At 30.8% G+C, this 26,077-nt stretch overlaps 4 protein-coding genes across 5 annotated transcripts; 1 reads left to right on the plus strand and 3 right to left on the minus strand.

Moving 5' to 3' along the window:
• The first annotated feature begins 824 nt into the window (after positions 1-824).
• On the plus strand, positions 825-7,288 carry LOC120577699 (purple acid phosphatase 7). The gene is made up of 7 exons (XM_039829496.1): positions 825-1,132; positions 5,328-5,484; positions 5,592-5,699; positions 5,816-5,943; positions 6,359-6,487; positions 6,793-6,860; positions 6,940-7,288. The coding sequence occupies exons 1-7, from the start codon at positions 923-925 to the stop codon at positions 7,151-7,153; spliced, it is 1,014 nt and encodes a 337-aa protein (XP_039685430.1). The 5' UTR covers positions 825-922; the 3' UTR covers positions 7,154-7,288.
• Positions 7,289-8,904: 1,616 nt separating this feature from the next.
• Positions 8,905-9,522, minus strand: LOC120577666 (40S ribosomal protein S17). The gene has a single exon (XM_039829425.1). It carries the CDS (start codon positions 9,434-9,436, stop codon positions 9,056-9,058), a length of 381 nt encoding a protein of 126 aa, XP_039685359.1. The 5' UTR covers positions 9,437-9,522; the 3' UTR covers positions 8,905-9,055.
• Positions 9,523-12,966: 3,444 nt separating this feature from the next.
• Positions 12,967-13,665, minus strand: LOC120577704 (40S ribosomal protein S17). Its single transcript, XM_039829502.1, has one exon. It carries the CDS (start codon positions 13,575-13,577, stop codon positions 13,143-13,145), a length of 435 nt encoding a protein of 144 aa, XP_039685436.1. The 5' UTR covers positions 13,578-13,665; the 3' UTR covers positions 12,967-13,142.
• An 8,250-nt stretch (positions 13,666-21,915) lies between these two features.
• Positions 21,916-24,881, minus strand: LOC120577715 (uncharacterized). Of its 2 annotated transcripts, XM_039829527.1 has the most exons (4): positions 24,754-24,881; positions 23,433-23,795; positions 22,725-22,790; positions 21,916-22,641 (listed from the first exon to the last, which is right to left on the minus strand). In XM_039829527.1, the coding sequence occupies exons 1-4, from the start codon at positions 24,877-24,879 to the stop codon at positions 22,630-22,632; spliced, it is 567 nt and encodes a 188-aa protein (XP_039685461.1). In that variant the 5' UTR covers positions 24,880-24,881; the 3' UTR covers positions 21,916-22,629. The 2 variants fall into 2 exon arrangements, with proteins under 2 accessions (XP_039685461.1, XP_039685460.1); XM_039829526.1 differs by having other exon boundaries at positions 21,916-22,790.
• Between the last annotated feature and the right edge of the window lie 1,196 nt (positions 24,882-26,077).

Genomic DNA, 26,077 nt, shown 5'->3' on the forward strand with positions numbered 1-26,077 from the left:
TACTAAAACTGTCATTTATGTGCGTTTATGGAGTTGGAAATAGGGAGATAGGACTAAAACTGCAAAAAAAACATATAATTTAAGGACGATTTTGTTCGATTTAAAAAAGATATGACCATTTTCGTTAGTTGGTCAAAACGGTAGGACCAAAAGTGTAATTAAGCCAAAAGATTATGGTTATTAAAGTTTAGTTTCACATTAGAGGATATATTCTAAATTGAAAATGAGTTTATGAGTGTGCGATATATATATATATATATATATAGGCAAATTTTATGGTACATCCAACATTTTGAGTGTACCGGTACACCAAATATTAAATTAATAATTAAATTGATTGTTTTTTGAAGAAAAAATAATTATTTTCTATCATTGACAATTATAATAAGTGTGTGATATTTATTATCTTATGAAACGATTTTGTAGATCTAAGCTAAATTATAAAATTGTATCATATTTTGTTTGTTCAAAAAAAATAAAATTGTATCATAGTCTGATTAATCTACTCAAGGCTCCTGAAAAACTTGATATGGAACTATTTGAATCAAGTTTCACATGTCCAATTGTAAGGGTGGTCGATGTTGTATTACTCAAAATGAGTTTATAGGTTGAGTCTCAAATTTTAGGAATTAATTAATACACGTTGTATATATAGGAATTAAACAATATGGTGGTATTTTTAAAAACTCTTTCTATATATAAAAAGTGGTTTTATTTTTTACTGGTTATATAAAAAGTGGTTCAGATTAAAAGTGATTGATAACTTTCAAGTAATCTCATAAAGAAAATCATTAAAAGACAAATAATTCCAAATAAGAGAGTTTAGGAAAGAAGAAAAATAAACTCTATATATACTACCATCTTCTCTTACAAGGTTACAAAAACTCTCTGCCTGAGAAAGAACTTTCAGGTGCTGAACGCCATGGCTTGGTGCTTAAACCAACGCATGTTATCTTCTGTTATCTTCCTCCTTAGCGTCTCATTATGCTTATTGTCGAATCATTCTTCCATTGCTGAGAAGCTTCCAAGGTTTGAACACCATCTTAAACCACAACAACAATCTCTTAACTTTTTGGTTGTTGGAGATTGGGGAAGAAAAGGAAACTACAATCAATCTTTGGTGGCCCATCAGGTAATTATTTACCACAAACTTAATCCTCTTTTAATCATGTATTTTTCATTCTAATTGTTGTCGTTAATTAGAAAATTATCAAACTTCTTGACCAGAAAAAAGGAAAAAAAAAAATTTATCAAACTTGTACTTATAGATAATATAGCTGAATGCATACACTTACACACACAAAGCATAATAATATCATATATATGCATATTGGTCTTCTTCACATAATCATATTGGCCTATACTTGGTCTATATATACATACGTACATAACATGATAACGACTATATGTGTCTATATAATTTATGTTTAAAATATTCTTGCACAAACTGACTGTAAACTCTAAACGATTCATTAAGCAAATAAATTAAGCTATGCTTATGTTTCCAATTTGAAAATTCCATGAGAATTTTTGCAAGCATTCATCAAACTCGTTGAATTGTGTAAAAAAACAAATTTATTGAATTAAAGTGATAATTTAGGTTCTATGAGACGTTAAATACAACCATTGATTACTTTCCCCTAAAAAAAATTGATTATTTACATAAGAGAACTTCGTCAAAATGCACCGATAAAGATTCCCGTCACCATAGATTGGTTGATAGAAACATTGCATTATATATGTAGGGATCGGGTTCAAATCTGGATTTCACACTTTTCACTTTAAAATATGAATTTTTAACTATTTGACAAAAAAAAGTGTCCATATAATAAGGGATATGGACTCATTAAGTGGTCAATGGTTCGATCTTAGTTATCTCTATGGAGAAAAATCGGCAGAGAGATTCGTTGATACCTACTCTTAAACAACATTGAAAATTGCATACCTATAACATAGTAAAAAAAATCATCAAAATGCATTAACACAATTAAATAGAAATTTTTAATAGGTATAAATTTATTGTCAATCTGATGTTAGTGTTAATTTCAGAAAATGATTAAGTTTAATTAAAGTTTGTGAAACTTCCTAAATAAATATGTACTATAATTTATGTTATTTAATAGTAATTTTTTGGTGGTGGTCGGGGTTTGAACCTCAGACCTTGCATATATTATACATTATCCCTGCCAACTGAACTAAGCTCACGATGAAATTTAACCGTAATTTTTAGATAAATAGGAAGTTTGTCAAAAAAAAATACAAATATATTACATTAGTTTTATTGAATTTTGTTTTGTTCGTTTTAATTTTTATTTTTAAAGTTAATTTTTTAACCTAATTGTATTTATTTTTTGATTTATTAACGTCTAAGAAATGTCACCTAATTGTAAGATTTCAACTTTATAATCTTAAAAAAAAAAAAAATTGTTAGTGGAAAAAAGAGTACATTTTATGTAGTCGAGTTTTGCTTGCTGTGGTATATTCTTCTTTTCTTTCCTTTTTATGTGTAGCATATTCCAAGTATATTCGTGGCACATCTATTGATTTTTGTTTTTGGTAGAGCCTATATACTGATATTTTATCAAACGTTCTTGTCATATACCTTTAATCAGTCGCCATTACTTACATATCTTAATTAAAGTAATTTCAAAACGACGCGTAAGAGATGTTACTGAAAATAAGTATAAAAATTAAGTTTAAGAAAATTTAAAGTACCTACAAAAGTGACTGTTTAATGCAACATTTGATGTTATTATTAAGTGTGTTTTTTTTTTTTCGAAAGGATCATTATAAGTGTTAAATACATGCAACAATTGATGTTACAAATTTTAGTTTTTTAAAGAAGTAGGATTTACTACTGACGTCCAAATAACGCCTTAAAAGTCCCATTAAAAAATAAAATGTACAATTTGACAAGAGAGGTCGAAATCACTGATTAATAAACCCCACCATGCTTTAACTTTATGGTGGATAATATAATATACCCACGCATGCATATTGTCCCAAAAAGGAACTATAATTTTGTAAAATAAAATTCGTTGAAAGCATGGCCCCTTCGAAGCATCTCCAATGGGATACAAAAATATATGAATTTATTTAGGTTGCATGACCATGATGTACATTTGATTTCAATTTTGACATGTTAGGATATCTTTATTTAGAATTTATTTTTATTTTTAGAATTGATTCTAATTTGAATTTATGATTTATATACGTGATTTTACACACAAATATTTTGTTCAAATGACGGCAAAATCATACATACAAAAAGTAGACTCACGATGCCATATCATCTATCCCTTGACTATTTTATACATATTTTGCTAGTAAAAAAATTTAAGCAACCTCAAACAACTTAAATAATAAATCACTTTTGGAATAAATTATATAAAAGACGTTTCTTATAAACATGGAATAAAATTTGCCACATCATCAAGCAAAAAAGTTAGAAATTCGTTATTCTTAAGCAACCAATAAAGAAAAGATATCCCATTTGAGATGAGATAATCTCACATACGAAATAACGCATTTTGGCAGGAATCACTTGAGACTAATGGTTTCCAAACACACACGCATATATCTAATATCTGTACGACATTGCCAAGTACCTTCTTAACCACTCTAAATTTTTGTACGTAAGATATAATAAAGCTAAGTTAGATATACACTGAAACACACACGCAACATGTACTTTTGAAATGATTAAATAAAGTAAAATGTTAAAGAGTGCTCTTAGAGCATTGTTTAAGATAATAAAAATAGAAATATTATATTAAAAAATTGTGAAAAGTGAAGAATTTAATTTTTAGAAGTCAAAATATTATTGAATTCAATATAAATATATTACTTTTGGTTTCCTTAACCATTGCTCGAAGGACATTGGTCAACAAGATGCTTAAATAAATGACCACACTCCGCCTTTTTCAATCGGCAAATTAATTGCTATAAACCCCACATTTCCATAGCCTACTATAAACGTGACTCACGTGTTGGATAAACACTACGTCTCGATTCTTCGTTCAACTATTTTATGATTTTTTTTTTTACAAAAGTTTGATGCGTACATCCTCCGGTCACTAATATAAGCAAAAAAATTATATTTTAGGTTCATTTATTTAATGATGTATGTGATTTATAATAAAGATCATGTGCATCATTAAATGAATGAACCTAAAATATAGTTTTTTGTTTATATCAGGGACCGGATTGTGTATATTACGAAATATGAATGTACAAAAATCATATAAAATGAATGAAATATTATATTATGTTAGTATTAAACATATTTGGCTTTTTTTTGGTTGAAAAATATCTTAACTTTGATATGGCGCTACTTATTTCAAGTTGTATAATATAGGGTTAAATATTTTTTTGGTCTCTATAAATATACAAATTTTTCGTTTTAATCCCTCTAAAACTTTCCTTTAGCTTTTAGTCCCTCTAAAATTTTCCATCTTCACTTTTGGTCCCTTCTATAAAGTAAACTCACATGTAGAATTCATATTTTTGAATAAAAGTTTTTAGAAAAACTCATAATATTATAAGAATCTCTCCCAAAAAAATTTAGAATTTTTTAACAAAACATGAATTTAATATGAATTTATATATTTTTTACGGTTAAAAACTCATATTAAATTTATGTTTTGTTATAAAATTCTATAATTTTTTTACAATATTTTATACATTTCTGCTCAATTTCGTTAAAAAAATACTAAAATTAACTTAAAAATAGGGACTAAAAGTTTAAGGAAAATTTTAGAGGGACTAAAATAAAAAGGTGGTATATTTATAGGGATCAAAAACATATTTAACTCCATAATATAATAGGTTATATTAACTTGTAATTTAAAAGCAAAAAAAAACAAACAAATTTAAAAAAAAAAAATTGTTTCAAAATATATACTTTAAAGATATTGAATACACAATATTTGTATGAGAACGTATATAGAGTAGGTTTAAACAAAGCTTTCTGATAACACTATAGATTAATCATTGAACCAAGGATGAATTTTGAATCGTTGTCTTTTTAAAATATCTTTCGATGTTCATAATTATTCATGCTAAACATATTAAAGATGATATCATGATGATTCTCTTTAGATGATATGGGTCCGTCTGTTGAGCATTAATGAAGATGTTAAGTAATCTAAATTATAATATTTATACTCTTGAGATGATTATACTTTTTGATTATTTTTTAAGACCAAGTTACAATTATTTTATTAATTTAATTTTCAAGTTGTTTATGTAATTTTTGTTTTCCTTTTTAGTTTCTTCTACTAGTGTACAAAGTAGTAACTCCTCCCTCCTTTTTGCTTGATTGTCAGATGGGAATTGTAGGAGAGAAATTAAATATAGATTTTGTGATCTCAACTGGTGACAATTTTTATGAAGATGGTTTAAAAGGAGTTGATGATCCAGCATTCTATGAATCATTTGCCAACATCTACACAGCCCCAAGCTTGCAAAAGGTTTGGTACAATGGTAAGTTGTTAAAGTTTTTATGTTCTTTACCAATGATTTTCATTTTCTTATATTGTTGTTTTAAATTAATTTGCCAATTATTATTTTTCATTTTTCTGTGGTGCCAGTTTTGGGAAACCATGACTATAGAGGTGATGTTGAAGCACAATTAAGCCCAATTTTAAGACTAAAAGATAGCAGATGGGTTTGCTTGAGATCTTTTATTCTTGATGGAGGTATTGATCTAATGCATGTTGAGTTTTGATGTGGCTCATAATATAATTGATGTTGCAACATTCATGTATCAAATTAAAAGTTATATCATCTTGTGTGTGTGCACTTTTTTTTACAGGAATTGTAGAATTTTTCTTTGTCGACACAACTCCTTTTGTAGAAAAGTACTTTACGGATCCAGAAGAGCACACATATGATTGGAATGGCGTGCTTCCTCGCGAATCTTACCGTGCAAAACTCTTGAAGGTTAACTTTAACAATAATGTCAATAAAAATACTTTAACAAGTCATGTTTGGTATCATGATGAATTTATCGAAATCACTATGAGTAACCGTTATTTTGCAGAAGATATTTTGAGTGTCACAGAGTTTCCATGGTAAAGAATAAACAATGTGTCATAAGAAAGTTGAGATCCTCTCAATTTCTCAAAACAAATTATAGAGGCGAAAAGTAGATATTGGATTCTTCTACCTTTTTGTATCTATATCTTTCAATAGAGTAGAGCAAATTATTCTGCAGCAAATAAAATATGCAAATTCAAAGTTGTGACATTGTTTCAATAAGTAACGTTTTGGGTTCTGGATAGTGAAACTCTAAATTAAAACTTTTTATTGAGAAACTGTCAATAATATTATATCTGACATTCTGAAATTTTTGTAGGATGTTAATTCATCTTTGGTGCAATCCAAGGCAAAATGGAAAATAGTGGTGGGTCATCATACCATCAAAACTGCTGGGCATCATGGTAATACACAAGAGCTTGAGGAGCAACTTCTTCCCATCTTAAAGGTAAATGAATAAGCCAAATTGTCATTCTCATATTTATGCTTTAGATAAAGTTTAATATTCCTCATGTTTTTCACATGACAATGAAAATGATTATAAATATACATCATAAATGGCTTAGTGGGACATACATAGTAATTAACATCTAGGATACCAAGGCATATTGAAAACTCCTGTCTGTCTCCCTGATATTTTTGGTTACAAGCATATTAGTAATTTTAATGAGTAAATATTTTTCAAACAGAAGGATTGAAGTTGATGTATGAAAGTTTTACAATTTTTAACCACTTTGTGCATTATTTTTCCAGTCAAACAATATTGATGCATACATCAATGGACATGACCATTGTTTGGAGCACATAATCGACAAAGAGAGGTAAGCATGTTTTATTACTTACTACTTGTAATCACAGCTCTGAAATTGAAGGCTTCGTTCATTTGGTTAAACATTGCAGTGGAATTCCATTTTTCACAAGCGGAGGCGGATCAAAAGCATGGAGAGGCGATATCAGGCCATGGGATCCGAAAGAATTGAAGTTGTATCATGATGGACAAGGATTCATGTCTGTGCAGATCACAGAAAATAATGCTGATATTGTATTCTATGACGTTTTTGGCAAAGTTTTGCATAGATGGAACATAACCAAAGAAATGAGTGCAGCGGCATAGATACAATAATCTAAATATATATGCATATAATTTTAATTTTGTGGATGATATGTTCCCATAAATCCAAATAATGAACTATAAATTTGTATATATGCACAACCTTTGGACTTGTTATTATATTCGTTATATTATATATATTTCCCGTGCCATTCATTCAGCTCAAGGGAAAGTGAATTATTGGATTGAGTTAAAATAATTCAACATTAAACAATTGCTTTCTCGTGGGCAACTGTCAAGCCTTAGGCATCTCCTCTCCTGACTTGCACTATGGCATCAAAGTGGTTGTTGATGAAGGGAAACTTTTGTTACATGTCTTGCATTCAAACTCATAGCAGCCATAATCAATAATAAGATGCTTTCAAGAATTTTCTACTTCTGTCGCCTCGCCATGCCTTCGATAATGTCATGTAGCAATCTTTTACTTCTACAACTCCCTGGTGGAAGAAATGGCGGTGAAGGAGAAAAAGATAGGAGATTGAGATTGTGCTACTTACCGTTTGGTTATTTTCCTTTGATAATATAGGCGTATTCTTTGAAACCTATAGAGGGTTATTCAAAGTCTTCCACGGTGATTTGGACTTTGATTCTTGCACCATCAAATAATAAATCATCAATATAGTTCCTAAAATATCAACCTCTCACCAATTAGTCCCTTACAGATAAAAATATATGAAATAGTTCCTAAAGTATATGAAATCAATCAAATTAATCTATATTAAGATTTTCATATACTTTCCGGACTAAATTGACAAATTTTGTATAGAATATTTTATAGTTTAGGATCGAGGACTAAAATGAAGACAGTGTGATACTTCAAGGACTGAATTGATGGTTTATTACAACAAAGAGAGTATCAACCTTAAAGGCTCTTTTGATGATCAAAATATAAGAAATAGAATGTAGTGAACTACAATATCATGTCAAAAATCAGGATTTGATCATCCATTAGCATATGTATGATAAACTAATATTATCGTCACTAAAATAGAATGTAGTGAACTCAAAGAAGGGCAAACCAAATACTACCTCCGGTCCTATTTATAAGAGAAATTTTGGTCAACAAAAGTGAATGTATTTGGACTGAATTTTTAACTAGATACATCAACTTTTGTTGACCCAAAATTCTCTTATAAATAGGACCGGAGGTAGTATCATTTTTGAAGAACATTAACAAAGAATTCTTCCGTCAGGATGCACCAATTCACACACAAACAAAAAGTCTTTCGTTTCATAAATAGACAGAATATTTAATTAGGCATAAAATTTTCTAGACCTTTTAAGCTACTCATGGACCAAAATGATAAATCCTAAATTCGTGATGTACTATTCATATATTTTCATAATAAACTTGAGAGCGAAGTCCCAAGCTTCACAATATTCTAGTCCAACAGATTGGACCTTGTGTTATAATGATTTATAATGAATCAGGGACTAACTTGTCCTCCACATGATGATGATGATGATAGGCACTAATAATGCTGGTATGTTTTTAGTCGGCAACTAAATTGAGCCAAGAAAAAACTACGAGATGAAATTTAGCTGGTCATTTTCAAACCCTATTTATAGAAAGACAAATCCGCTGTGATACAAAACATGCACATGGAGGGTGTAAAGTGTAAACCCTAACCAAACCCACCATTCCATAAGAACGTAATAAATTAAATCATCACACAAATTAATCCAGCAACATAACAATATCATTCATACGACTCCATACGAATTAACAAAATCATTCAAAAAGATAACTCCCATTACAATAACTTAAACAAGTTTAATCATAACAGAACATAACATTTTTCAAAAGTAAATCAAATCTAAAAGTCTTGGCATGACAAAAAAATAATCAAAAACTTAAACAAGTTAAAACCTCCGTCCAACACCAGCACCACGAACAAACGGGATCTACTGAACAGGAACACGATCAACATGAACAACACCAGGAATCTTCGACATGCCAAGAGCAGCAAGCATGTCAATGGTTTCCTTATCAACCTCAATATGATCAGTCCTAATAGCAGAAACATCAGGAACGAAATCCATACGACGCTCACGCTCCTCCTCTTGCAGCTTCAAGGAGATTCCACGAACAGGTCCCTTTTGGATACGCTTCATGAGAAGAGTGGAGAATCCAGCAATCTTGTTACGAAGACGCTTTGATGGAATCAAAGCAACTTCTTCAAGGATCTTCTTGTTGGTGTGGAAATCCAGTGTCACTCTAGGGCAGTGACACTCGATGACTTGACGAGAGGATTTCTTCACGGTTTTGGTTCGGACTCGTCCCATGATTGCAACTCGGAATCGCTGTGGTTGCGGGGCGGAAAGGAAGAGAGATGCAGGTAGGTTTAGCCGTTTAGGGTTTGAGATTGGCGCAAGCAAACGAGGTACGAATGAATGAATGAATGAATATATATTGGGATTTTATAATGGGTCTACATTCTTTCTTTCTCTTTTTTTAAAGAATAATGGGTCTACATCCTACAAGCCCAGTTTTTATTAAATTATATATAAACAAATATATTAATTAAATAAGAAATTTTGCTAAAAAAAAATACTAAATAAGAAAATAGGGTTTTTCTAACGATTGCACGGTTGTAATAAATGCACTACTGATTTTTTTTCCATCTCTCCTCTATGAACTGCTATAACTTCTGAGCACTAACAGAGAAAGTCAAAATTCAATTTCTACAAACACAATATGAACATTTTATTCTTCTGTCACGCCACTTTCTACTTCAACTTTGAAAAAGTCTGTTAAGGATATGGCAAATCGATTTATACTCATATATATGATTGTTATACCACACTAAGTTAATACCTTAGTTTGCTTTCAATTTTTTTTTCTTTCACGTTTTTTATTTCTTCATTTGCTCTTATTTGTTTTGTCAATTGCTTTCACATTGTTTTTCTTTCTTTCAAAATACATTCTCAAATACATTTGTTTCACCGGTTTATAATAACGTAACAGATCAAAATAAATTCTTGCTTCTTTTTTCAAATTAATATATTGGAATGGTTCTCATTTGTTCTTTCAATTGCTCTGCAACCATACAATCCACCTCTTGAGCATGATGCTACCCTTTTAAACCTGCTTTCAATTTATTTATGCGGATTAAGAGTCACAGATTTGGTTGGTTTGAACAATCTTTCAAACTATGAACATGAATTAATTCAGAATTCGATGTCACTTTGCTGCCAAATTTGCAGATGGGCAGTTAGCAAAGAAGATGCATCAGATAGTTGTTTTTTTTGGTTCACATCACCATATAAAAAGAATGGTTTCATGTTGTTATAGTTAGAGTTCTTTCACAATAAAAATACTAAGTGACAGTGGTTTTAACGTCGAAAGTACAAGTAGGTGAGTATATGAGATGAGACGCAGAAAAATAGGAGAGAGAAATAAAAGGCTAATTAATTGACTAATTAATAGAATTTAGAAAAACCATAAAAGTAATGCATTTATTACCCCCACAGGTTAGAAAAACCCAAGAAAATATATATATAAAAATATCTTTTATTCTAAGAAACCATGACTAGAGGTGATGTTGAAGCACAATTAAGCTCAATTCTAAGACAAAAAGATAGCGGATGGGTTTGCTTGAGGTCTTTTATTCTTGATGGAGGTCCTGATCCTTTGTTTGGATAGCCTGAAACTAACGGGGCGGAACGGAATAAAGCGGAGTAAAACGGAATGGAATGGAATGGAACGAATGGAATAAATATTTCATTCCATTGTTTGAATATGTTATGACGGAATGAAACCAATTTCCCACTCCATTGTTTGGAAAGTGGACATAACAGAATGTTTTATAACTTCTTTATTCCATACCTTTTAGTTTAAAGCATCAATTCATTAAATTGTCAACTCAATTCAATCAATATATGATTATTTTGCCATTAGTAGCAACGGAATAAACGTGTACCAGAACAACATGAGTAACACCGTAAATCCAATATATTTTGCGAAAGTTTTTGTTAACAGAGTACCTTTTTTTTTAGCAGAGTACCTTAATTCATAAGTCCTCAATTTCAATACAAGCTCACAGTAACCATAAATAGCCAAAAATGTAGAGTACTGATCAATTAGAATTGAAGATAATTGTGCGGTGCATTATTCCTGCATAATTTACAATTGTTGTATTTCTATTTGGTAGCTTAAATTTCATAGACTTAATTCTAGTAAAAACAAGAAGAAACGCTTGGGAAAGGCAAGAAGAAAGAAGAAATGCTGAATAGAAGGAAAGAAAGGCGTAGGGGCAAGGCAAGAAAAAATAAACGTTGAACAAAATCAAGGGATGGAGGAGCAGCAGTTCATGAAATAGAAAAAGTAGGGGCAGAGTTGACATTGTATTATTAATGTATTTCATTTTATTGAATAGACCTCAAATTGGGGGGAATGGAAATTTGGCTCAATGGATGGTATTGTATGGAATCAGTTTCATCACACTCCTTTCAATCCCATTCCTTTTTTGTAAAACCTTAAAAGGCTCTTTTGATAGTTTTAGGCCTAAAATGATGGTTTATAACAACAAAGAGAGTGTCAACCTTAAAGGCTCTTTTGATAGTCAAAATAAAAAGAACTAGAATATAGTGAACATATCAAGTCAAAAATCAGGATTTAATCATCCATTTGCATAAGATAAACTAATCACATCAGATTTGTATATATATCGTATTTTCACCCAACTCATCAAATTCTGACCATCATAAACCTTGAAAGTTAAGAGACACGAGAGTGGGAGGAGTTATGAAGGTTACGGGGCTGGTTAGAACCACAGGCAAGGTCGAATTATAGTAATTTGTACCAAGAAAATAGCATCAATGTCTATTAGAAGAGTTGCCTCTCCAAGTAAATATAGATAGCCTAACCGAACAAAAACAGAAACTACAAAATTAAACAACGTGAGGCAATTTGTTTATGATGGGTAAGTTTCCAGCTTCATATATCGATTTATGCCTTTATAGACTCCCTGAGCACCCTTTGAAAGATTACACCACAAGTCATTTCTCATGTCATCGCATTTTCAAATTTCAATTGCAGACTTACTCGTCCTTAAACTAACCACAACCAAGAGCAAAAACTTACAATTATAACAACCAATGAGGGTGATTTAAGCTGAAAACTTCAAATTATTTGTTTACAACACTCATTATTGTACATCATAGTTAATTAGAATCGTCTTTCTCTTGGCTTTCAGACAAGTGGATGTTGAAATTATCTACATCTTAAACTTAAGAAAGCAAGACTTAAAGCAGACATTCAAAATTCTCATCCAGGAGGCAAGAATTAACAGTGGGAAAAATGAACCATTTGAAAAACTCAAATAAGAGCAATTAGCGCAGAATTCTTCCTTGTGGATGCACCAATTCAAACAGATGGCATAACTAATCAGGCATACAATTTCATAGACTTTCTAAGCTATCCCAAAATTTCAGGGACCAAAATGACAAGCGCTTACAATTTCATGTCTAAATTTCTGATGTACTTATATTTTGACACTTTAAAAGTTAATCAAAATAAATTTGTGTGAGTGAAGACCCTCTCCAGTAATGAATCAGTGACTAGACTATCCTCCATATAATAATAACATGAACAAATGCACAAATGCAGGTTTATTTAATGTCGTGGTGGTCTTATTAGACAAACATAAAATTATGAGAGATCAAATTGAATTTTCACTCTAAATTTGATTTTTTTGCTGAGCTGACCATTTTCTAACCCTTATGTAAAGACAAACCTAATATGATACTAAACATACACATAGAAAACAACCTAGCCGAATCCGCCATTCATAATCCAATAAACAAAATCAACATATCAGTATCATCATTCTTCCATATGAGAGTAAACTTAAACAAAATCATTCAAAAATATAGATTCCATTACAATAACTTAAACAAGTTTAATCATAACAGAACATAACATTTTTCAAAATTAAAACAAATCTAAAAGTCTTTAACATGACAAAAATTAATCAAAAATTTAAACAAATTAAAACCTCCTTCCAGCACCTCCAGCAGCACCAGCACCACGACCGAACGGGATCTGCTGAACGGGAACTGGATCAACCTGAACAACACCAGGAATCTCGGACATACCAAGAGCAGCAAGCATGTCTAGGGTTTCCTTATCAACCTCAATATGATCAGTCCTAATGGCAGAAACATCAGGAACGAAGTCCATACGACGTTCACGCTCCTCCTCTTGCAGCTTCAATGAAATTCCGCGAACAGGTCCCTTTTGAATACGCTTCATAAGATGCGTGGAGAATCCAGCGATCTTGTTACGAAGACGCTTTGATGGAATCAAAGCAACTTCTTCAAGGATCTTCTTGTTGGTGTGGAAATCCAGTGTCATTCTAGGATAGTTACGCTCGATGACTTGACGAGAGGATTTCTTCACGGTTTTGGTTCGGACTCGTCCCATGGTTGCAGATCGGAATCGGTGACTCTGCTGCGGCGGAAAGAGGTAGGTTTAGGGTTTTGAGGGATTGAGTTTTTGAAGAAGATATAAATGTGTTGGAGAATATATATATATATTGGGCTTTTTATAATTGGGCCAAGCAATGGCTTTGGTTTTAGAGAAAATGAAGGAAGATGGAATATTTTAACTTATACTCCCCTAATTGTATTCCTACCGCCGAACATATAAACTACCCAAAATACACATTGTTTTAATAGTAAGTTTTGTCAAATTGTTTAAAATTGTTTAAAAGTTTCAATATTTAAAACATTTGATATATGTATACACATTGGACACGTTTTATTATTTAATCAATAATCGATGATAAATGACAAATAAAAAGTATTGAAGTATTTATGTTTGGCGACTTTGGTTAAGGCTTAGTATTTCCAATTAATTTTTTCTCGATCATATATTTATGTTAGCGTACATTATGCGGTGTGTTTGATTTTTCAGCGAAATAAATTAATTATATAAAGATTTATGTACATCGTCAATGTAAAAAACTTTTAAACAAATACGTATAATTAAGGATGTGTTGACACATCAATTAATTATTTTTAGTTTATATATATTTTGCTTTTACCTTGAAAAATAAGTGAGTACCATCTCTTATATTTAAACATTTTCTTAATCTGTGTAAAACAGTGAAATAGATCAATAATTGTGTAATGGAGGAGTATTATTTCTTGTACGAAAAAAGAAAAAAAAAAACCTTATTACTTAAGTTTATGTTTTAACTAGTTATGCAAACTATCTGTATTTTAAATTGATCTTTCTAAACATCAAATAAACTGATACTAGTATTTTATACGTGCAACAAACGAAAAATAAAATGATTTTAATAATCAATATTTAACCACACATTAACATTAAACATTGTCTTTTTTTAATGATCGTTAAGCATTGTTTTGTTAACAACAAATATAACTATTGAAATTTTTTAAAATGACCACATCTATCCAATGTACCAATGCATCATGATTGATGATTGAATATTACTAACCGTGGTGCACCATATTTGTCAAACGATGATTTTGTTCTCAACTAATAAATACAAAGTATCAATGGATAGACCCTTGAAGATGCATAGTAATTAATTTATGAATAGTTTCAAAATCAATAATATGTATATCCCCACGAGTGACTTTATCATATATCTTTAGAAGCTAAATTAAAATATTTTTTTGATTGTATGAAAAGCAAATAATTAACATTATAGTGACACGTGAATTTATAGATATCTTTAAAAAAATTGAGTGCTTATATGAACGCGCAATCATGTGATATCAACTATTTGTTTGTGGTATTGTCTAAATACTCAATAAAAAAATTAATTAATTGTATTATAAACAGAAAATGAGTCAACCTCGTTAGGTTAGCTCTAATAGATTAGTGTCACGTGATCTCCCTACAAATTTATGTTTCAAATCCTATACAAAAAATTGTAAAAACTGATTAGTTATATAACTAACATGTGACTCCATCCATATAACTCGCTACTTACCAATATCCATAAAAATTATTTATTTTAAGAGGTTTCTTTATGTGCTAATGTTAATGTTTTTTTGTTGAATGTTAATGTTTTTGTTGTTGTCAAAGTGGCAAATGTCATTCCAATTGAAGACCTTTTTATCCCGTCAAAAAGGTTTATTGATGATAATGGACAGTGTGTTATATCTGTTAATGCTGAGTAGTGGAGAGTCAAGACTATAATTTTAATTACTATAGTGCTACTAAGAAGCAAACTTATTCTCCTTTCTCTCTCTGTTGACCTTGATGTGGTCGGCAAAACACCTGCCACCTAAACAACTGAAATAGTTATTATGATTCGTAATGGCGTCCAGATTTAATGTACTAAAGTCTAACCAATTGCTCACAAATGACCAAATTTTAACCAAAAAAATCACACATGATATCAAAGGTTAAGTATTTTAACTAAAAAAAATCACATTTTATAAAGAGGTTATCTTGATTCACTGTAATGGCGACCATATTCACTATAGCAAATGTTAACCAATTTGTTACCAATGATGGATTTTAGAATAAATGCATGAGGGTGAAGATTAGTGGGGTATTTGTGTTGTTAAATATATATTGAATATTGAGTTGCCTCTTTGTGTAGTTTGTTCAAGTTCAAAAGATACCTTTTCAACATTTGATAAGGAGAAGTTGATTCGTTTAACTCAAGTTTATCCTAAAGAAATATCTCTTATTCAACTACTAACATTAGATTCTCAACTTGAATATTACGTAGAGATGCATTTTAATAATTAGATGGGATTGATAATCTTAGTATAAAAATGGTGAAGATAGGAAAACATATTGTATCAGTTGCTATATTTGCATGTAATTCGATAATGTCAACCACTTATCTATGTATACAATTCCATAGTTTTTTATTTTTATTTTAATTTGATAGTTAAATAAAGATAATCAAACAAAATTAGGAAGAAATTAAAGTCCAGAGTTCAACACTTTGTGAACACGAAAACCACTATTTAAACACAGGGTTAGGGTTTGATCAAAATAGAAACCTTCCTTCAAACTCACAGTCACAAAAATGAAAACCATGGCAAACGTAACCGCAAACACAAACCCTAACATGATCAAAATCCCTCTTTTCCTTTATGAAATTAGATATTGCAAATTTTTGTTCAAGAGATGTTCAAAAGATCAAGATTAAAAATGAGAAAAAAGAGTGATCCTTGTCGAGAACAAGGTTATGTATGCGATGTTCTTTAAATTCTTAGATCCTACTTTCGACCTCACCAGTTTCTTCGTGATGCTTTCGATGTGGAACGTTTTGAGGCCGAACAACATATGATAGAAACGCTTTATCGCATAATGAAAAAATGTGAGATTAGTTGTGCCATGTGTAATTGACTCGCTGATCGTAGCAGTGTTGATTCAATTGTTAAGTGTGAGCATATCTTTTGTTACCATTGTTTTCATCAGTTATTGGAATATGTCCAAAACTCAAAAGAGGTGGATGAGATAAAACCATCCAAATGTCCATATTATATGTGTCTATGCTTAAGAGTGTGACATTAATAATAGTGTCCATTTGTACAAAACACTGATTAATGTAGTTCCTTAGAAAATATGGTCATCAATATTGAGGGCCTTTTGCTAGACCTCATCAATTGATCGGTTGTAGCCGTTCACATGTTGTTTTTTTTTTCCTCTAGATTTTAATATATTGTGTTTTTTTTGGGTGGATTACAACATTAGTGCTTACGTGGCACGAAACACACAAACATTTAGCTATTGCCTTATTGAAATCTAGTTGACATATGAATTCAAACATTGAAACATACAACTTTTTTTTTATATTGATAAAAATAAACAACAATTAAAACACTCTCGAATGATTTGTAAAAAAACCACTCAAATGATATCTTTGTGGGTATTTTGGGATTTAAAATTATGCGTGAATTGTTTTGTGAATTTCTAAATATAAAAAATAATTTTTTTAAAAAAATTGGTCAAATTTATGTTTCAAATCCTATACAAAAAATTGTAAAAACTGATTAGTTATATAACTATCATGTGACTCCATCCATATGACTCGCTACTTACCAATATCCATACAAATGACTTATTTTAAGAGGTTTCTTTATGTGCTAATGTTAATGTTTTTGTTGTTGAATGTTAATGTTTTTATGTTGTTTGAATCAATTTGTTAATCTTCCATTAAAGTTTTTAATAAAAATACCAAATGTTATGTTTTGGATGAATCTATGTCAATAAGGTTGTATGGTGCCATTAAGTAATTATTATCATCACAAACAATTTTGATGTTGTTGAATCATTTTCAGCTTATCAATAATTAGTAATTATCATCACTAATAGTGGTATTTTATGTGATAAAATATTAAAGTCGGGTGGTTGATTGAGATAAGCTGAAAATAATACCCATCAGTGATAAGCTGAAAATGAGCCTTATATTGACACCTATTAGTGATTACTTATGTTAACTTTATGAAACAATATAGTAATTAATCTCTTGAGCATATATGTATGGGGTTGAGATATAAGAGAACTAATTTATTTATCAAAAACATCTAACAATGATTCAATTATTTCAATTTGATTACAATACTCTCCATCTACCAATACATAGCATATCAATGCAATAGTAAAACATCATGTTAAATCAAAAAGTATCACATCCTCAAATCCATGTTCACAACTACATCTTAATAATTGTGACGCAAATCACATACAACTTGAGTATTATCAATTTGTATATGATATGTCTAAAAATGACATATACTACACGATGATGTCAATTTCATAAAGAAAATCATAAGATTTCTTCTATAAATCTACTAATATTAAATGATAAACAAAAACATCAAATGGAGGTGAAACCAATTACAACAATAAAGAATATTAAGAGAAAATGAGATGTAGATAATATTACAAACCACATAAAATAAAGTAAAAATTGATTAACCAAATCAATCAAGGTCGCAATATCAAAATAATACAACAAAGATCCAAATCATAAATAAAATATAAATAAAAAAAAGTTTAACAAAATATCATGACTTTGACAACGTATCATTAGTTTAACTACACAGTTCTTTATTAGAAACAAAATATCCTAATTAGCCTTCCTAAGTCTTCTTAAATTTCACATTGCTTTTTGGCAACTTGATGAGTAAGTTCATGTCTTCAACTTCATTCCTAGTATGAGAGTTCCTCTTGATGGAAGAACCAACCTCGTAGGGTTAACTCCAATAAGATCGGTGTGTCATGTGCTACCCCTCCAAACTTAGGTTACAAATCAAAATAAACCTTTATGAAAACTGATTAGTTAGATAACCAACATGTATAATAAGGAAAAAATTAATGAATCATAGTACACATTGTATACCTGATTGACTACAATTGAATCGTTTTGTTCAAGTTTCTCCTTAAACTTATGAACAGTATCATTGAGGAATATTGTATTATAGTAGCCACACGAATAAAATGTTGTATTAAACATGATTTTACTTAAGATAGGTTTATATAAGTATATTCATTATATTTTAAATCTATTATATTTACACCTTTGCAAGTGCATTGGAACGTTTGTCCTTCTTAAACTCATCGATGATATAAGAATCAACAAGGATATTCCTAAGAATGAATGCTATGTTTAAATCTAGTACTAAACAATTGTTTTGTCTCAACCTTAAAAAGGTATGTTTCATTAAGCAATCCACATATTTCAGGCGGCACTTGGTCCAAAGCAACAACTTGATATTGCAAATATTAGATAAAATTAATATACATATATATATATATATATATATATATATATATATATATCTTAATAACTAACTACCATTGACAAATGTGGCGAAGGAAAAAAGAAATGAAGATGAAACAAAAGAGTCTTTGCATTTGAGTTAAACACAACCAAGTTGAAACATACACTATGATTAGTGACTTTAATCCTTAAGGAGTACATAACATACATATTTAAAACAATAATTAACAAATTAAGCATACAATGATATGTTGTGATATGTTCATCTATGTTTTTTTTTTTTTTTTTAAAATTAGAAAACCTACCTTGAAAAAGCATTGTTCATAATTTTTTTTCCATAATTTTCACCGGAGAACATTTGTGAATCAGACACAATTCTTACGGACAACCGAGTTAGACCACCAAAATATCTGTTAAAAGATACGAGTCTTCAACCACAACTAAGAATGAAGTTTAATCCTAGCAAATGATCCAAAGATAATTCTATTGAAATAGATACGTGACTTTCTCTCCTTCTAAAAGACCAAAAGACAAAATTGTCAGCTCACTTAAAAACAATGACGGATATACCTCCTAAACAAATAAGAACCACTAAATTGCCCGACATGCATGCATACATCAACCGGAAGAACAAAAGAAATCATCAACCAATGTAGCTCACGAGTCTAAATGCTTCCAAAAAAAGTCGTAGTTCAATAACAAATGATTTACATAAATTCCTCTTTTTTGCCACCATCATAACATAACAAAGATCCTAAATGAACAACCCCACAACTCTGATTTTTGTTTTGAAACACATCGAGGTTGTGAGATATGTTACACAAAATAAATTTCAATATGCAATGAAATACAGTTATCAAATTCTATTTCCTTATTTAAAACAATCCAAATACAAGTAATACAAACAGGTGCTCTTTTTTGCTCCATAAATGATGTTTGGCTCTTATTAAATGTATTTTTAATTGCATTTTCATATTAACTTACCGACATAATCAAACCGCATAACATTGGATTAGTTTGATTTGAGTCCATTTCTAAAAAAATATTTGAAATCAAAACGAACTAAACGAGATCTAGTCAGTTTGGATATTATTTTTTTACTAAAAATGAACCAAACCGAATTTTTACATCTCTACTAATAAGGAATGGTTCAAGAGTCTATATATAAATAAGCATGAGAAATACTTATCTAGTCATAAACCCAAATAAATTATGTTTGGACACACTCACATACTTGCACAAAATTTAAAGAGAGAAGAAATAAATTGTGTTAAATGATGTGACTAAATTACTTTTTTTTTCTTCATTTTTTCTATTAATGTGTGTGTCCAGATATTTTTTATCTGGGTTTATGACCATGGTTACTTGCTCAATAAGCATATTCCAAAACGGCGTTTCTTAATGATGGGAGCACGCCTACATTCTCCAAATTAATTGTAATCCTCTTGTCGCTAGCATCATCTCAAGTGGTTGAGCTTGGACTCCTGAAAAGGTATGAATAGGATGTTTATATTTTGAGCGCCAAGATTTGTCTATAAAGTAATATTCATTCATTCTACCTTTCCAAAACTATGATAAACCTGTGTGTTAGTTCACACATACATATGTATAGGTGTGTGTAATACATACACACACGAAATTGTTTGGATCTACCCCCAACGTGTAGAATTTACGATTAATGGTGCAACTTTGTTTATAATAAATGAATGAGTAAAAAATTTGAAGAGATAAATGTCATTTTTAGATTAAAAAAAATCACCATTTTAGGCAATCAATAGGAGTTTGGACAAAAATTGCAACAAATGTGATAATTGAGATAAAAAAAATTGATTCCAAAATAGTAAGACTATTTTTCGTGAGTATTATGCGGACTATGTCATTACTCATTAAGCCTTATATCAAAATGGTAATGTTATTGAGTAGCACAAATTATTCAAAAAAAAATCAAGATAAGTAAAATTATGCCACTTTAGAAAATTGTTGTGACCTTTTTTCAGAAAGAATTGTGACCTTAATTTTAAGTAAAAAACCAATACTTAAAACACTAAATTAGCATCAAATCACGTTTATTGCATGGCTCAGGAACACTTTTTAAGGAGAGAAATTGTCTGCCTTTTCTTTTATGTAATTCTGCAGAATATTGATTTGGCTTTTGGTGCAATACAAGGCAAAATGGAAGATTGTGGGGGGGTCATCGTAACATTAAAACAGCGCCATCATGTTAATAGCCAAGAGCTTGGGGAGCTGCTTCTTCTCATCTTAAAGGTAAATGAGTCGTCATCATCATCATACATTACATTAGTTTTTTTTGAAGGAATCATACATTACATTAGTGTCTCCTTTGTATTATTTATTTATTAAAGATGGTGCGTGGTGTAAGTAAACAACATTTTGGACTGTTAAATTTGCTCAAACAATAGGAGTAAAAGTTTAACACCTTATCAGTGGCAGAGCTTGGTCAATATTTTCGTGAAGGCCAAAATAACAGCTCTAAACTATCAGAATTATTTGCTTGCTGTAGTGGTTAGTTCTACTGATTTTGATCCCCAATAACATTGTTTGAACCCTGCTTTTGGCCTCTTTACCCAAGAAAATACAAAAAAACATTATATAGGACTCGATCCTAGTACCCCTACGTTGCAAAATTCTGCTTCGCCGCCGCAAATATTCATTGCAATTAAGCAAACATAATATATATATATATATATATATATATATATATATATATATATATATATATATATATATATATATATACATGTACCTAATAATAAAAGGAAGGTTTTGGCGTGGCCATGGCCCCTCCCTGTCACAACTAAGATCCACCGGTTGACTCTTATTATTGTTGTCAATACATGACAATTTTACAATTTCTAACCAGTTTCTTCACTATTGGTCCAGTCAAGCAATGTTGACGCATACATCAATGGACATGGCCATTGCTTGGATCACATAATTGACAAAGAGAGGTATGCGTATCTTGTAAATGTGTTTAACAATAACATCAACCACAACATTGTTCTGAAATTCAGCTGCTGTCAAGGGCATGGAGAGTGACGATGAGCCATGGGATCCCGAAGAATTGAGGCATTATCATGATGGGCATGGACTCCTGTCTATGCAGATCACAAAAACCAATGCAAATATTGTATTCTATGACATTTTTGGCAGGGCTTTGCACAGATGGAGCATATCCAAAGAACTTAAAAAGCAGTGGCATAGATACAATGAGCTAGAAAGATACATATGCAATCTATTTCTTATGTCAAAACAGATAACATATCACTGTCTGAAAATTTGAGCAGAAGTCAAGGGAGTCTGAGAAAAAGTCTTGAGTGAGACTGCAGCAGCTGTAATATTGCACCCAAATTCGTGCTACAAGAATTAGAGAAACAAAGGCATTGCTTATTCATCTAGAGTTGATAACCCCTTTAATTTATGATAAATCTTGGGAAACCGTAAGTTGCACTCCCCATCTCTCCCTCAAGCAGCATGGTCTTAAACCAGCCGAAAGCACGCCAACTTGAATAATGCTGTTAAAGCAAAGCTTCGGAAAGGAGTTTGCGTTGATATGAATACTACGCATCTATTTGTACATTGTATAAAGATTCTTGCATTCTCCAGTAAGGCAACTGTAAATGAATTTGCTTGCTTAACTTCAACACATAATCTTCCCAAGCAGCAATAGCCGCCACGATTCCAGTCCAATTAAAGTAAATGCATCCATTTTCTTCCAAATAGGAAGGCCTTCTACAGAAAATTCTGGATGCAAAATTAACATCATTAAGAAGTAAAGAATTTATACCGCTGATCTTCTCTCTTTGCACATCCAACAGTTTTACTACCTTGGAATCTATATTCGACATGTTGGTCTGCAAGGCAGAACCTTTCCAACAATAAAATTGGACGACCTGCGGCCAAAGAACATGAATCAGAGAAATAGCAGAGATCTTTGTATAGCCAATCAAGTGAGGGAAAAAGTTTTCTGTTTGGATTGATTTTCAACATATGAGCCGAAAACTTATCCAGCCCAGTGGGGAGAAAAATTATTCGATTTTTGGTTCAGTCACTGTGGTTTGGATATCATTGGTTTATGAAAGAATGCTTCATAGTCCGTACATTAAATTGAAAGAACTCCAACAAATGTTAATGGGTGGCCCAATATTCTACACATATATGCCTTTTAGTAACTAAATCTACTACTCTTTCTATTAATCTTAGCGAATTTACTCTTTTACCAACCCTGAAAGAAAGAAAAATTAACATACTGTAGAGGATTGTATCCATTGATAAAACTACAATTCTAGCCAGTCTCATTCTGAATCCTATTTTTTTTTTTTTTTTTAAAGAAAAAATTGGGGAAGGGAGGAAGTTTTTATTAATTAAAGTGACAATAATGGTTATTTCTCAACCGTCCCCGAGAGGATCCAAACTCTAGTCAGTACCTTGAATCCTATTTTTGTAAACGGTGAGAAAGAAAGAAAAAAAATCATGGTCACTTGATCTCTAAATTTTAACAGAAAATATAATTTGCATAGTTTTCCTTAAAATACCTGAAGCGCATGCAAAATATTGACAAATTCATGGTCTAGCAACTCACTTCCTCTCACCAAGCGCACTGGCTTTACCATTAATTCAGAGACATCAAAGCCGGAGCTACTGTCTTGAGAAATATATATGTCATATCCGAGAACATGCAGTCTGGCCCAACAAATATTAAACCCAAAGTGGTCAGTGGAAGCTTGGTTCTGAGAACACCAGTACATATTACTGGATGCAGGAAAAGGTAGGCACGAACTAGCCATGCTCTTATGTAATAGGTGTTGTGAAAGAAGAGAAACAAGTTTCGTATCTTCATCATGAGAACCATCGCGACTGAACCATAAAGCAAGTGTAAGTCTTTCCCCATCAGTTATCTGTCCAAAAGATAGCTTCATATCAGATAGGTTTAAGATGGCCCTATATTTCAGACTCAAACCCATATTCATGTGCGATGTGATCAATAGGTGTAAATCATCTTTTGATGATTAAATTTACACAACTCGTCTCTCAGGAATCAAGATGATTACTATTCTATAATAAAACCTACCATGTTCAGAGAGGGTTTAAGAAAAGATGGCTATGCTTAATGCTGTGCTCTAAAGGGTGGTAACGTCAAAGTAGTAAACTAACAGCACTATTTGAAATTATGAAATTTGATCATTTCCTATTTGCTAATTGTCAAAGGTGACAAATGGTTCAATGATCTTTAAATATTTTTTATCTATCAGTATAAATTGATTTCTCATTACAAAAGAAAAAAGTCAATTGAAGTTTGATCTATGTAACCGACCCTGCTTAAAGGGATAAAACTTGGTGATTGTTGAAGTTTGGTATTACACTATTACTTATACAATAACATGCCTTAAAAGTAACATGCTAGGAGACCGGAAAGAAAGGCTAAAGTGATACTGTTCTGCATATTCTAATCATATCAAGCACACCAAATAAGGGTAAAATATAGAAGTTAAAATATGGCCAATAATTAGAATATGCATGAACCAAGAGGAGTCCTCTCTGGTTAATAGTATCAACTCAAATTTGCCCAATCATCGCGATATATGTTTTTCATAATCTAAGAGTTAGGTCAAAGACAAAATTACTGAGGTGAGGAAACAGTGTCAACCACAATTTTTGTACTTACATATTTCTTGAATAAAAACCATATATTCTCTCTACGTGTTTTGTATTCATGGTCCCACTAGCAGGTATCTCTTGGATTTGTTAAGTCATAAATCAATCTTTTAGAGTGCTTAAAGAAGAGCCAAACAAATTTCAACATAGATGTGGCCACGAAGTAAATACAAGAAAGAAAGGGGTGCATTTGATTTATACCTCATCAACAGAATGAATGTTCCTGTCGTCAGCCGTGTACATCACAACATCCTGAGAAAGAAAATAAATTAGAAAATCAACCGTTAACAAGTTTAAAGAGATAAAAACTGTGAAAAAAATGTTCATTTCCAACTTTGAATTACAACCAAACACATCATATAACTCACTATTGAAATTTACAAAACATAATCTGCCTCCACATGATAACAATAATAGGCAGGCACTAATGCTGGTTTGTTTTTGGTCTGCAACTAAATTGAGCCAAGAGAAAATTACGAGATGAAATTTAGCTGGCCATTTTCAACGCATGTGTGGCATGCCACGTGTGTAAATAATGAATTAAAAAAATAAAAAATGCATCATAATCATTTTATAAATTAAAAAAATTAAAAAAGATATAAAAATTAAAAAAATCAGAAAAGATATTAATTTTTAACTTTAGGCAAGTTTTCTGTTTTCTTCGTAAACTATTTTCTGCCTTAATCAAAATTGTGTACATTTCAGGAAACTTTTATTTATTTTGCACGGTATAATTTTACAGCCTTTAAAAACCTGACTTATATAAAAAGGTTTAACAATTACTGCTTACGTGTTTTTTCTAGTACTTAATCAAAATTGTGTACATTTCAGCCAATTTTTAAATTTTCTAGTATTAATTTTACAAAATTTAAAAACTTGACTTATATGAAAAGGTTGAATAATTACTGCTTTTAAAAACTTATTGAATAAGTATCCGATATATTCCTTCAAAAAAAAAAAAGTATCCCATATATCACACGTGTTTTTTTTAATATACCAATAAAAAGATATTAAATCAGAAATTATAAAAGATATTAAAAATCAGAAAAATCATAAAAATGCCACGTATTGTTTTGGGATTTATTTTCAATTTTTTCTGATTATTTTAATTTTTAATATCTTTTCTGATTTTTTTAATTTATAAAATTATTATGAGACATTTTTTATTTTTTTAATTCATTATTTACACAAGTGGCACGCCACATATGCGTTGACTTGGTCAAAATTGACGGTATCCATTTCATGAGGTGAGTGGAGAAACCATCAACGCTTTGATGGAATCTTTTGGTTCAAAGCCTAATTACCCTAAAATGGCAGTCGACTTTCAACTGGTAATCGCTCTCGTTGGTGTGAAAATCGAGTGCCATTTTAGGGTTGTTACGCTCGATGACTTGACGAGAGGGATTTCGTACATGGTTGCAACTTGGAATCACATTAATATATAATATTGGGATTGAGATTTTATAATGGGCCTACGTTTTACAAGCCCAATTTTTATTATATATACATCATAATGACAAATAAC

Source organism: Medicago truncatula, chromosome 8, assembly GCF_003473485.1.
Source record: "Medicago truncatula cultivar Jemalong A17 chromosome 8, MtrunA17r5.0-ANR, whole genome shotgun sequence".
NCBI lineage: Eukaryota > Viridiplantae > Streptophyta > Magnoliopsida > Fabales > Fabaceae > Medicago > Medicago truncatula.